The 13962-nt window shown below is 41.2% G+C and overlaps 1 protein-coding gene and 1 pseudogene across 3 annotated transcripts in view; one reads left to right on the forward strand and one right to left on the reverse strand.

Annotated features, from left to right (window-relative positions):
- KIF5C (kinesin family member 5C) overlaps positions 1 to 13962 on the reverse strand; it is a 155694-nt gene that overhangs the window by 72378 nt on the left and 69354 nt on the right. For both annotated transcript variants that reach the window (XM_008054687.1, XM_008054688.2), the window contains 6 exons: positions 13345 to 13393; positions 13016 to 13071; positions 11945 to 12032; positions 7353 to 7477; positions 4652 to 4756; positions 4130 to 4278 (listed from right to left, as the gene is read on the reverse strand). In XM_008054687.1, coding sequence (XP_008052878.1) covers positions 4130 to 4278; positions 4652 to 4756; positions 7353 to 7477; positions 11945 to 12032; positions 13016 to 13071; positions 13345 to 13393 — 572 coding nt within the window. The remainder of the gene's footprint in view (positions 1 to 4129; positions 4279 to 4651; positions 4757 to 7352; positions 7478 to 11944; positions 12033 to 13015; positions 13072 to 13344; positions 13394 to 13962) is intronic.
- LOC103256922 lies at positions 7735 to 8471 on the forward strand (annotated as a pseudogene). Its single transcript, XR_002481786.1, has one exon. The product of XR_002481786.1 is annotated as an SH3 domain-binding glutamic acid-rich-like protein 3 pseudogene (transcript).

The following is a 13962-nucleotide window of genomic DNA, read 5'->3' on the forward strand; positions in this document are numbered from 1 at the left end:
GCTGAGGCGGAAGGATTGCCGGAGCCCAGCAGGTCGAGGCTGGGGTGGCCATGAGTGTGCCACTGCACTCCAGTCTGGGCGACAGAGTGAGACTCCAACTCAGAATATGAAATAAAATAAAATAAAAATAAAGGGCAGATCAGGAAAAGAAGAAAGAATATGACTTTCCCTAAGATACCAATTCTCCTTCCACGTTCAAATTACAAATAAAGTCTTTGAATTATTCATGCTGGATCAATCAAAACTCTTGGTGCCAAAGATGTGCTGATTCAGACCTTCCCAAACACACGGTCTGCCCCCTTGGGGCTCCTTTTCCCTTCATTACTACCCCAAATCAAGGTACATTAAATTAGCTTCCAAGATAATTGGGTTGAGTTCACACTTCTAAAACTTATAAATATCTTTTTCGATAGTGCTGTAAAAGTACTGTGGAAGAGTAATTAAAGACTAAAAGATAAAATGCTGGAAGCCAGAAGGAAAAAACTCAATAAAAGTGCTCTAATTTGAGACTGACTTTTTGACTGTCTACTTTCTGGGAATTCAAGCACTGCCTCCTCAACTAGATTAAAAGCTCTTTGAGAACACAGAAGATGGCTTTTACTTCTTTACTAGCATAATGCTGGGCATTCAGTGGGCTAAAGAAAACAAGCCAGACTGAAAGGAAGAGCCAGAATTTATCAGTGAAACCAAGAAACAGATGTGGTAAATTTTTAAATTCCTGCACCCTTTAAACTCCAGCACCTCATCTAAAATCCTGAAGAATGCTAACAGGACTCTTGGTAGGGTGTCCTCAGGCATGTGCAAACTCACTGCTTCAAAGCACATACTATTGTTTTATTCAGAGCATCCACACATCAAGCCTAGCAACAAACTCATACTTTCCTCAAGTCCTCGAAAGAAGTAAGTAGGAATCGTTGAGGAACCTCATGCTGCCCTAAGGTTTGGCCACCCCGTAATAAGAATATAATGAACACTCATTACAATGAATTTGGGATGTGCCCGGCAGTCTTTTCTGAGTTCAAAGTGCTTAATCTCATTAGCTATCACATACCATGTCTAATCCGATGTTCAGACTCGTGTCTGCTGTATAATTGGGTTCAATGAGTATATTTAACAATACTGCAGGTATTGGCTCCATAGAGTAGTTTGGCCCTTGAAGAATCCATTAACTCAGGGATAGAAGAAAGAGAACAAAACCTCACACATTTCTAATTATAGAATGGAAAGCAAGCCAGATCCAAACCCAACCAAACTTCTGGACATAATGGTGTCACAGTTCAGTAACTGCCCTAATGCTCCAAGGAGTCCTAAACAATAAGCTTTAGGTTCATCTGTGCATTCTTTTGATGAACATTTATTTATCAACCACCTGCTGTGAACTAGTTGTGCTGAGTGCTCAGTGGAAAATTGATGCCAGTGACAAACTCAGTCCCTGTTGTCACGGAGCTTAGAATCTAGACGACTGATAAAATAATGTAGACTGATCTACTTCATTTGAAAACATCATTGACATTACTTTTTATTTCCTGGAAGCCCAAATTACTGGCAGTATTTCTTTACCCATTCATTCCAAAAATGCAATTCTACTTCTCCTTCATTCAATCCTGTCCCTTAAGTTACAGTGCTGTCCCTTGTAGAACATTACATTCCACCTAGTCCATCCATTACTTTGAACTTCCCAGACTAATATGGACAGATTGTTTAGGACAGAGGAAGAGGGGAGCTTGCAATCACCGACAGTACATGCCTGCCTTTGTGTGAGTCAAAACTGAAGTAACTCATATAATCCTCCCAACGATTCTTGAAAGTGGGCCTGATGATATCTCTTTCTATAGGCGAGAAGACTGAGGCTCAGAGAGGAGAAGTAAACAAAAGAATGGGTCAGCAGCAGAATGGAGCTCTGAGACTGGGCCTACTGACCAGAGGGTGCTCAACACGTTTCCTGCATCCTATGATATTCTATGTGTTTACTGGCCGTGTGGTCTGATGTATCATACCCAATGACTTAGAGCCTAAAGTCTCAATTTTATCCTGTACAAAGGAGAGATAATGCTTTAGAATTGCTAGAGAACTTTTAAACATGCCTGACACATTTAGGCACCAAAAACCATTTTTTTTTTTAGTTGGAGTCTCACTCTGTTGCCCAGGTTGGAGTTGCTGTGGCACACTCACGGCCGCTACAGCCTCCACCTGCTGGGCTCAGGTGATCCTTCTACCTCAGCCTTCCAAGTAGCTGGAACTACAGGTGCATGCTACCATGCCTGGCTTATTTTTCTGATTTATTGTAGAGATGAGATCTCACCGTGTTGCTCAGGTTAGTCTCGAACCCCTGAGCTCAGGCAATCCTCTCACCTCGGCCTCCCAAAGTACTGAAATTACAGGCTTGAGCCACGGCACCTGGCCCAAAAGACATTATTGATAATGACAGTGCTAATGATGGCCTTATTAAGAGTAGATGGCCTTACTAAGATTAGAAGAAAGAAAATAATCATTTGAACTAATATCTTAAATGCTTCCTGCAGACACCTGCACTAACAGCAACCTTGAGATGAAGAGCCCAATGCCCAGGGTGACTTTGACTTGCAACGATCCAGAATATTTTTGCTTTGCAGGTAAGAATTTTTTTTTAAAGAGACGTTTCCTTTATAAATGCATTTGGAGCTGGTTTGCTCAAACATGTCTTAAGAGGAAATTGTTAAAGCTCAAATTTAAGACACTGGGCAGGATGCATTCTTGTTTCCCATATGTAAATGCTGGTTTACAGGTATCCTGGGGCCCTTTGAGAAAAATAGGTGTTACCCTACTGCAATCCCATTGACCTAGGCATTTGGCTAATCAAGGAAGTGATTTGGGAGGAAGTTCAAGACCCAAATCCAGTTTAAAAGATATATTAGTTCTATAACATTTCAATGTAATTATTATTTATTTAGACATCCCACAGGTGCCATGACTGTATAATTCTATGTTCTGTTGAAGGTTCAGGAAATGACTGAGACTTAATGCAGTTTCAACAAGCCAGAACAATTCCCCATATGGATATCCACCCTCATCTATCCTTTCTCAAGGCGTCTTAAACTATTTCTCAGTTATAATTACCCAATACACACTCCCAGAAGGGAGGCAGGGAGCCGCTCTGTGCATCCATTTATAGATGAGGCAGCTGAATCTCACAAAGAACTAATGCCTTGTCTAAAGATCACAAAACTACTAGAATTTAATGGAATGATGGCAACAGAATTCACATCTTCCAACCTCAGCTCCATGCTTGACCCACTGAGTACTAAAGATGCTCAGATCACCTAAACCCATAGTACCTCAGGCACTCTGGAAACTAACACTGAAGAACTGCGGTTCTGAGATGAGCCCCAAACAATGGAATAGAGGAAACATGACTGAAGGAGGTCAGGTCTTGGGCAAATGGAATTTAGGCAGTGGATGAAAAAGAAAATGACAAGAAAGGAAAGGAAGGTATGAACCAACCCACACACATAGGCGTTGCTGTAGGATTACTGAGTTGTACCTGCTGCCCGCCTGCAAGCACTTCTCAAAAATCCAGGGGGTCTCACTTGGGCATTTTTGAAGGTGAGAAGGTGGTTGTCTCCTACCCCTTTCCCCAACATACATTCCATGCCCCCTACCCCCAGGGCTGGTATGTATTCCCTCCCTGCTTTTCTACTTGTGCCACTACTCTACATTCACCTAAGCTTCCAAGCATTTTATGAGCAACTGTGCAATGGATCCCAAATACTGAAGTTCAAGGCAGTTGTTAATCTTTAGATTTAAACACTTGAAATAATATGTACTTGTTAGACTTCAGTTTCATGAAGAACAAAAGTAGCACTCCACTGCATTACCAACAGTCACATCTGTAATAAGTTTGAGTGTTTTGTTTTGCTTTGTTTTGAAATACCACATCTTTGACTGGCATATCCTTGTTCATTATTTAAAAACATAATTATTCCTTTGGCCTCAATAAATGATGCCCCAAGTTTACAGATCACCTGCTAGATGTAATTTAGTAAAGGCTGTTTGCTCCTCACTTTATTACTCTCTCAGACTAGCCACTCACCACTCACTCTTGAGACCTAAGACCCAGCACAGAGCATGTGCCCCGAAAGATCACACGTACCTCTGTCCAAACATCAATGTGGACTTGGTCTCAGCCTCATTGAAGACAGAAGGAGAACAGCAAATGACAATGGTTGTTCTGCAGTTTCCACCCAGAGAGTCTTGGAGAATCCGAGTCATCTTGCTGTCCCGGTATGGCACATGTGTTTTCTATTTAGAAAAAGAAAAAGAATGGATTCTGACAGCCCATTCAAAGAAAAACACAAGGCAAGCAAGTCAGGGACAGAGATGCTGAGCTTAGAAACATGATTAAAACAAGAATCTGTGGTCATGCCTTTTGACCATGCCAAAGTATAGAATGCCCATTCTTTAGCCCGGGTTATAGGAAATGAGCATTACCATTCATAACTTTTTGTGATGTGGATCTCTCTGCAAGGAGGCATTCACAGCCAGGATTCCCTTTGTATTTTTCCAAACAGAAAAGCAAGCAACCCTCAGATGGGGGGGTGGCGGCAAAGAGACTGTGAGGACCCAAAGGCGGCTTCCCATAATATTATTTAATAGATGGGACAGGATCACTTACTGTTCCTTCTGCCAGGGCAGAGATCACATTTCCAAGAGCAGACAAAGACTTATTGATATTTTTAGCTTCGTCAAGAACAGCTCCCTCGGCACCAGTTTTGCTGACCTACCAGACAGAAAAGAAAGCAGTGAGCTGCACAGGATAGCAGACACACAAAGTAGAAAATTCAGATTCACACAAGGGCAAGAGGAAGACCCTCCTGCAAAGCAAAGAAAAATGAAAGTAGATAAGAACCACAGTGACAAAACCATCCCTAGTGCGTGAGGCTGGGGATTTGGACTCTCCTGCTGTCATTTTCCTCTCAATTAGGTTTTAGTGAAATGGCTGAAATACCACAAGTGGCGGAGCTACAGATGCTCCCCCAGAGGACATCCATCCAGGGAAACCAGGCACCAGAAGTGCTGTCACCATGAGTAGGCTCGGGTCCTAGGAGACTGAGCTGCAGTCTCCCTGCCAGAGGGAGCCCAGAGGGGAGCGTTAAGAGAAAACGCTGTCCTGAGCCACAACGAATGGGCATATTGGGAAAATTCAAGTTATGAGCTGCAAATCCAGGCAAAGGACTATAGGTGGCGCGGCTGGTCATCCAGACTCTGTTCCTTCCCTACTTACTCTCATAGCAAGGAAAAAAGAAACAATATATCCAAGACACAAAAACTTGGAAAGACATGAAGAGTCAAGAAAATGTATATTGCATCGTACATTTGTCTTTTTCCTCTGCAGCCAGAGAAACCATGCACGGTTCCTCCTCTGCTGTGTTATTATTGGTAATTTCATATTTACAGCATTTGCTTTAGATAGAGGACAGTGTACAGGCACTAGAGAAAAAGGGAACTCAACATGATTCATGTCTCTGCTGGCAGACAAATGATGCAGGGTGAGCGGCTGCTCTCTGAAGAAAGGAAGGGAGGAATAATTTTCAACTGCACAAAGATGGATTTCAGTCACATATAAAGGAGAAACTCCTGGTGACAGAGATGAATGCATGTCCAGGGGGAGGTTTTTTCAAACAGAATAGATTCTCATCTCTCTTGGAAATGTGTGTGCAGTACCTGTGCTTACAGATAGAGAAACACGTAGCTGATGGGTCACAAATAATAACAGTCTATTCACACAATTTTTTAAAGATGCTTTCATATTTGAGCATCTTAACTCCATGAAAAATACAAGGCAGGTATTATCTATCATCTTCCTTTTACAGACAAGGAAACTGAACCCCAGAGATGTCAAATTGCCAGACTAAGCAAAGAACGCCATTTAGGGGAGATGAGAACTAAAGCCCAGAATTCTCCTCTAACTAGATCACACTGACACATTCATGTGGACACATCGAGGGCCAAGGAAAACAGATGTGAACAAAAGAAATTATGCAAAGGATACAATTTTAAATGCCTCTTAAGTATCATTAGCGATAACTACCAACGCTGTGCAGAAACAGGCCACCACTCTGATCTGCCAGCATAAAGCAGTTTTCAGGAGTATTCAGGCTCCAAATACTCATATCTGTGCTCAGCAAGAGGGAAGGGGCCATTCAAGGCTCTTTGTGTAGACGCACACGTAATATAGCAGTAGAGCCAATGCTGGTTGTTAATGGTCAATCTAGAACTAAACAACACTGCTCCATTATTTGTATTCTGTTGCATGTCTGTTTAACTGAAGTTACAAGCCCATATTGGTAAAATTTTATATACTCCCAACCAGGAGTATGTAACAGAATGACTTCCTGTTCACGGCTTTACAAATGCAGACAAGAGGACAATCCAAGTGACCATACTTACATGGATATTAATGGTCATAACTTGGCCCACAGGAACTCAGTGGTATGATGTAGTAAGTGGGGACCAATTATTCAGTTAAGGAGACTGACCAGGTTCCAAGGCCAGCCCTGATGAGGACAATCAGTAAAATGTCAATGGTGATAAAGACCAAAGGGTATTGTGCACATGGACTTGCTTTGTGATGCTGCCACGGGGCTCAGTGCTCTTAGCAAGGGTGTGACAGTAGAAGCCTCTCACTGCTGCTATGAAGTGAGGCTGGAGGTTTTGGGAAGACTATTTGATCTGAAGTACATCCCTAGCCAGAGCCTGGGAAGACATGGGACTGGGTGCAATGCCAAAAGAGAGTTCTGACAAAACCAGAGAATGGTCTGGACTTATGGCTAAGACTGATGACAGGTCTTACAGCCTGAGGAAACCAAGGCCGTCCACGTGGGACAGTGCCAGCCCATGCCTAATGCTGGGAAATCCAGAGACCACAGGGAGAGCCCCAGGTTCCAGATCTTCTATCTACAAAACAAACCCACAGAAGCAGGACTGCCACATACCAATGACAGCTCATTCCTGGCCTCTCTGAATCTGGAACAAAATGGGATTTCCCTCCCCGCTTTTCTCAGAAGTTCACATCCCTCTCACATTTGTATAACTGCCTCTGCCAGGCTAAGTCAGATCAACATTTGCCTAATGTCATCATCAGAGCATATCAGGGAGAAATCACAGTTAGCATTCAAAGCACCTGCCTATGACACAAATAGGGAACTTCAGGACCAGAAGAGAAAGCAAAGGAAAGGGTTGCATTTAATAACATCTTGGCACAATATCAGAAACTATAAAACTAGGAAATAAGAAAGGCATAAAAATTATACCATTGCACACTGATGCAAATAACAGGGGGAAATTTCAGATAATACAAATAAAGAACCAATTACCTTTTCACTCCCAGCCAAATCAACCAGATAAAGCTTCCCACTGAGTTTTTTTTCAGTCTCTACATTCTCTTGCTTAATATTAATCAAGAAGATACTGTGACTTCTAGAGCTGTGTTCATTCATGTCTGAAAAAGAAAACAGTTTACTCCTCTACAAAGAACATGTAGATTTAGGTAACAAACCTCTTGTCTAAAAAGCACAACAAATCATGCCTTATACTCTATTTCTTTGAAGAAAGATCAGCCAATTTTTAAAAATCACCGAGATCACGGTTTCTTCTTAAAAACAATGCTCATTATAGAAAGAAATGATTTTTTAAATGTCTTCAAGTAGCAAATAAATTAATCTAACAAATCTTAGTCAAAAGTTTAAGATAGGTCGTCTCCCGGCAGTGCAGCTGCCGCTACCGCCGCCCCTCCGTCCGTCAGCTTGCCCGTCTACCCGCAGCATGAGCAGCCTGCGCGTCTACAGCACGTCGGTCACCCACTCCCGCGAAATCAAGTCACAGCAGAGCGAGGTGACCCGCATCCTGGATGGGACACGCATCCAATACCAACTAGTGGACATCTCCCAGGACAACGCCCTGCCGGATGAGATGCGAGTCTTGGCGGGCAACCCCAAGGCCACCCCACCCCAGATTGTCAACGGACACCATTGCTGTGGGGACTATGAGCTCTTCGTGGAAGCTGTGGAGCAGAACACACTGCAGGAGTTCCTGAAGCTGGCCTGAGTCGAGGCAGCCCACGGTTCTCCCGCTCGACTCCATCACCACACTCTCCTCTCCCCCGGCCATGAAGGACCTTGTGACCAACTCCCTGTCATTCCTAGCCTTCTGACCTTGGAGTCCCTACCCCAAGCCCAGGCCCCTTCTCCTGCCCCCTCTCACTGTTGCTCCCTCTCCTCTATTCAAAGGCAACATTCCTGACTGACTAGTCGCAGAAATTGTCTTAAGCAGCAGCTCCAAATGTTGGCTGTCCCCAGCCAGGTCTTGGGGTTGCCACCCTGCCAGGCGCTGGCTGATGGGCACCTCTGTTGGTTCCATTAGCCAGAGCTCTGCCAAAGGCCCCGCAATCCCCCTTCCAGGAGCACCTAGAGACAATTAAATGCCCTTTTCCACTGGCAACAACAACAAAAAAGTTTAAGATAACAGATTCTCCAACTCTTCCTGAACTCTCATCCTCTAAAATCCTAATCCAGCCTCTCTCCTTAACTCACAGCTTCCCCCTACCTCATTTTAAATCCCTCAGACTTTATCTTCACTAGTACATAATGTATTCTATCTTAGTTATATGTGTAAGACTTGCCTTATCAGTAATATCATAATCTTTCTTAAGGAAGGATTAAGACTTTCTTAAGGAACGATTAAAGCATACACTTCTTCTGTAACCCATGCTAACGGCATAGAAAGTCTTAGAGATTAAATATGCTTCATTAGGATGGGGCACTGGAACAAAAATCCTTTTAAACTCTGGTCTTTGTTCACCAAGCAGATTCCAGTGACTGTCTCATTCAACCCTCAATCATTTCTCAAAACCATCGTATCAGAGTATAGGTAAAAATTCTAAAGGTTACACACACACACACACACACACACACACACACACACACACACACAAACCTGTTAGAACTAAAAAGTGAATTCAGCAAAGTTGCAGATACAAAATCAATACGCAAAAATCAGTTGCATTTCTACTGACTAACAATGAACAACCCATAAAGGAAATTAAGAATAAACTCCATTTACAATAGCAACAAAAATAAGAAAATACTTAGAAATAAACTAAGGAAGACTAAGATTTATACAATGGAAACTACAAAATGTTGCTGAAAGATATTTTAAAAGATACAAATAAGTGGATTGAAATTAACATTAAAAATTAATATTGCTCATAAAAATTAATATTGCTAAGATGTCAATACTACACAAAGTAACCTACAGATTCAGTGCAATTGCTATCAAAATTTCAATGACTGGTTTTCCAGAAATAGAAATATCCATTCTAAAACTCATGGAATCTCAAGGGACCCCAACTAGCCGATATATCTTGAAAAATAAGAACAAAGTTGAAGGTCTCACACTTAACTGATTTCAAAAGTTACTACAAAGTTATAGCAATAAAAATGGTGTGGTATTAGCACAAAGACAGACATACACATATAGAACAACAGAATAGAATAGACAGCCCAGAAATAAACCCTCACATATATGATCAAATAATTTTTGACAAACATGGCAAGATCATTCAATGGGGAAAGGACAATTTTTTCAACAAATGGTATTGGGAAAACTGGATATCTACATGCAAAAAAATAATGAAGTTGAACCCTTACTTTAGAACATATACAATAATTAACTCAAAAAGGATCAAAGGTCTACACATAAAAGCTAAAAATATGCAACTCTTAGAAGAAAACACGGGGAAACTTCATGATGTTGGATATGGCAATGATTTCTTGGTTATGACACTCCAAGCATAAGCAACAAAAGAAAAAATAGATAATCAAAATACAAACTTTTGTGCATCAAAACATACTATCAATAGAGTAAAAAAGCAGCCCACAGAATGGGAGAAAATATTTGTAAATCATATAGCTAATAAGGGATTGGTATCCAGAATATATAGAGAACTCTTGCAAATTAACAGCAAAGAAAAACATTCAGCCTGATTTTAAAATGGGTAAAAAACTTGAATAGACATTTATCAAAGAACATATACCAATGGCTTACAAGCATTTTATATGTTCAAGATGCTCAACATCACTAATCATTGGGGAAATACAAATCAAAACCAAAATGAAATGGTATTTCAAACCCATTAAGATGACGATTATTTTAAAAATATAGTGACAAACTGGCAAGGATGTAGAGAAATGTGTTGGAATTGTAAAATGGTACAAGTGCTATGGAAAACAGTATGGTGGTTCCTCAAAAAAAACGAAAGTAGAATTACTATATGATCCAGAAATTCTACCTCTGCATATATACCCAAAAGAACTGACATCAGGGACACAAATAGGTGTTTGTACTCCTGTGTTCATGGCAGCATTATTCATAATAGCCAAAAAGTATAAGCAACCCAAGTGCCCATTGATGAAAAAATGAAAACACCAACTGTGGCACATACAGGCAATGGAATATTATTCAGCCCTAAAAAGGAAGAACACATACTCCAACATGGTTGAAACTTGAGCACATTATGCTAATGAAATAAGCAAGTCACAAAAGGACAAATACTATATGATTCCACTTACATGAGGTACCTAGAGTAGTCAAATTCATAAAGACAGAAAGTAGAATGGTGGAAGGAGAATGGAAGTTAGTGTTTAATAGGTACAGAATTTTAGTTGGGGAAGATGAAAAAGTTCTGGAGATGGATGATTGAGATGTTGCACACAATGTAAATGTACTTAATGTCATTGGTTAAATGGAAAATTTTACTTTATGTATATGTTACTACCATAATTTAAAAAAACAAAACCTTATCAGAATGATAAGGATAATAGCAATGATTATTCCAAACTGGGGTAGAGAAAAGGTTGAGAATTACAGTTCTGGATCACCGAATCATAGAACCTCAGGTGGAAGAGACATAACAAGGCTAAACCAGTCAACCAACCAGTACTTGAATCCCTTTTACAACATGACAGTGAACTCACTACCTGCCTAGGTTTCACTTGGGAAAGCTATATGGATGAGAGAGTTCTCCTTGCTGGAGGACAATCTGTATCCCTAAAGCTCCAACAATCCTGAGTGGTCTACGCATCAAGAATAAACAGAGCAAGCTTGCCCTCTTTCTCAATGTCAATACCTTGAACATGGTAACACAGACTGCATTGTCCACACATCCTCCCCAGATGCTCTCTCTCTCCCAAGCTAGAAATTCCTATTTCCCTCAGCACCTGTTCATATGAGCCCACTCTCATTTGTCCACATCACTCTAAATAAGACAGACAACACCAATCTTTTCACGAACCCTCTCCTGCTCGAATCCCACATGCATTGCTTCCCTGAGATGCAGTGCACACACAGGAAGGAACAACAGAGCAAATGAGCTTATCTGAACGCGTCCAATATTAACGCCACCTTGGAAGGCTTACGCTAAAGCTGCTGGCTCTACTTTCTAACTTCTTCTTGTCTTTCTTTTCCTTTTTTACAGAGGGCAGAAATCTAACATGGTTTCTTTTCATGTGTGTGACTGGCATGTAGGATTTGTTGACTTGGATTTTTATTTTTTTAACCTGAACAATAATATGGTTAGAATAAACAAACTTTGAGGCTTACTTTTTTCTTCTCTTTGGTTGGCTGATGGTTTTCCCTAATGTTCAGGCTTAGGCTGTTACCAGGGTCCAGTGAGTCTCACCCAACATTTCTAAGAGCTCAGCATACTGTGGATGGCAGAAGACAGCCTTTCCCACATCCTGCCTAGACACACTCGGACAGCACATATCCTGGAATCTGTGTCCAAGAACTGATCTCCAGCCACCTTCCAAGCATTACTCCTCATTATTTATATCTCATTCCCCACCCCTCCTCGTCAGTAGTCAGACATTTACACCCTAAGTTACAGGGAAAGAAACACCACTGTGCTTACTTGTTACAGCCACATGTCGGTTTGCTTTGCCTTCATCTATCACGTCCATGACCTCCTCAGGGCTTGACACAAACCGCTCAGTACACCCCTGGAAGAGAGTCAGTTCAGGTTCACCACTAAAAGAGTTGAAAAGCAACAATATTTTGAAACAGCTAAACATTTTCCCATTTTTCTTCTAGAGGTGCAGATAGAAAGGCTACAATGTCGACTCAACATTTTCTCCTTGCCTAAGGCTTGAGTTCTACATTAAAGAGAAGTCTGAACAAGCTCTAGGAAACCTAGAAGTAAGCCAAAAAAGAAATGCTGAATTTTCCTCGGTTTTTGAGTACATATTCATACTCAACAGCAGCACTTTAAGGAGATGGGAAAAAGTCAGTGAGAGAGGAAATGGATGAAGTTTTGCTTTGCCTTTCTTTTTTTTTTTTGAGTTGGAGTCTCACTCGGTCGCCCAGACTGGAGTGCAGCGGCCACTCCCGGCCACCGCAACCTCCCCTGCTGGGCTCCGGCGATCCTTCCGCCTCAGCCTTCGGAGTAGACAGAATTACAGGCATGTGCTACCACACCCAACTGATTTTTTTATTTATTGTAGAGATGAGGTCTCGCTGCCCAGGCGGGTCTCGAACCCGCGGGCTCAGGCAATCCACTCACCTCAGCCTCCCAAAGGCGCGGGATTACAGGCTGAGCCACCAAGGACTCGGCTTGCTTTGCCTTTCATCTTCATTTATTTTTACATTTTAGCCATCAACATTAGGCACTTTGAAGTTCTAGACAGACTGCCATCATAGGTTTCCCCTAACTACAAAGAACAAACGATTGTACTTAATACCAAAGCCTCTTCTTCAAATGCGAATAATTCTAAACAATAATATTAAAATAATAATTTACATAAAGGAAAGATAATATTGAAGAAATCAAATGTCTATTTTTAACCAGATAATATTAAATACAAGGAGTATGATTTTATATCTAAATGTTCTTTAGAGTTAATATTCTGGTCATCTTATGTGATAATTATTATGACAGTTGACTAGAGACAAATTAACTGTATTGCCAATCAAGTCTTCCTCATACCTTTACATATGGGACTCTGTTTTTATCTTCATGAACAGCCAAGTTGGTCTTGGATACTATAGAGATGATGATGAAGACATGCAAAAAGGAAAAGAAAAGTTAAAGGCCTTATATTGGAAAAAAATAGAAGTTGTTACAAAAGATCAGCAAATCTAATCTCTTGCAATATGCAAGTTTAAGTCTTGGCTGAGAAAAAGCATATGGCCTGAAAGCAATAGAATATCTCTATAAATTCTCATTAATTCCTTAAGCAGAAGTGCTGTAAATAATTTCAACCTCCCTGGACTTTTATTTTTACAGAATAAAGGACAAGCGTTCAGGTTACTCACCATCAAGTAGGTCCCTTATTTTGTCCAAGTAGATCTCAAAATAGGAAACCTGGTTAAAAACAAATTGAGTTTGGAATAGAAATGCCACAGTGTGTTTCAAAAATATCATTATTAAAACTAATAAAAGCCTCTATCATGCACAGTTCGGAAGAAGGGTGCAAAAGCAAAGATTCAGAGTCTTTGAGTACACAGCTCCAGCCGGCTCTGCCATGCTCTCCTTGCTCCCTGCTAAGTGTGGACTACTCTCTATCCCTACACATCACACAGCTCCTGTGATCTCCATTCAGGTGGTTGTTACAGCATGTGCTGGACAGCCCTTCCAGGAGGACTCTAGATTTTACCTTAGTTGAGCACCAAGCAAACTTCTACTTGTGACAATAGTCAGAAGCAAAAACATCCTCTGCAAGTAATTTTCAAAAGTCCGAGCAACCCCTTCAGGTCCCCTCCCCCTGTAGGAGATTTTCTATCCTCTCAATAAACCCTGCTTTAAAAAAAAAAGTCTGTAGGCCTCACCTTACCGCATGATACTGACAGTTTCATGGTGGAAGCAAATACTAGTCCAAACATTCACATGGGGAGAACAGAGAAGGAGCAAGGACAGTGTGCTTGGATCTACAA

The sequence above is a fragment of the Carlito syrichta genome, unplaced genomic scaffold (genome assembly GCF_000164805.1).
Source record: "Carlito syrichta isolate Samal-C Ts95f unplaced genomic scaffold, Tarsius_syrichta-2.0.1 Scaffold297925, whole genome shotgun sequence".
Classification (NCBI taxonomy): Eukaryota; Metazoa; Chordata; class Mammalia; order Primates; family Tarsiidae; genus Carlito; species Carlito syrichta.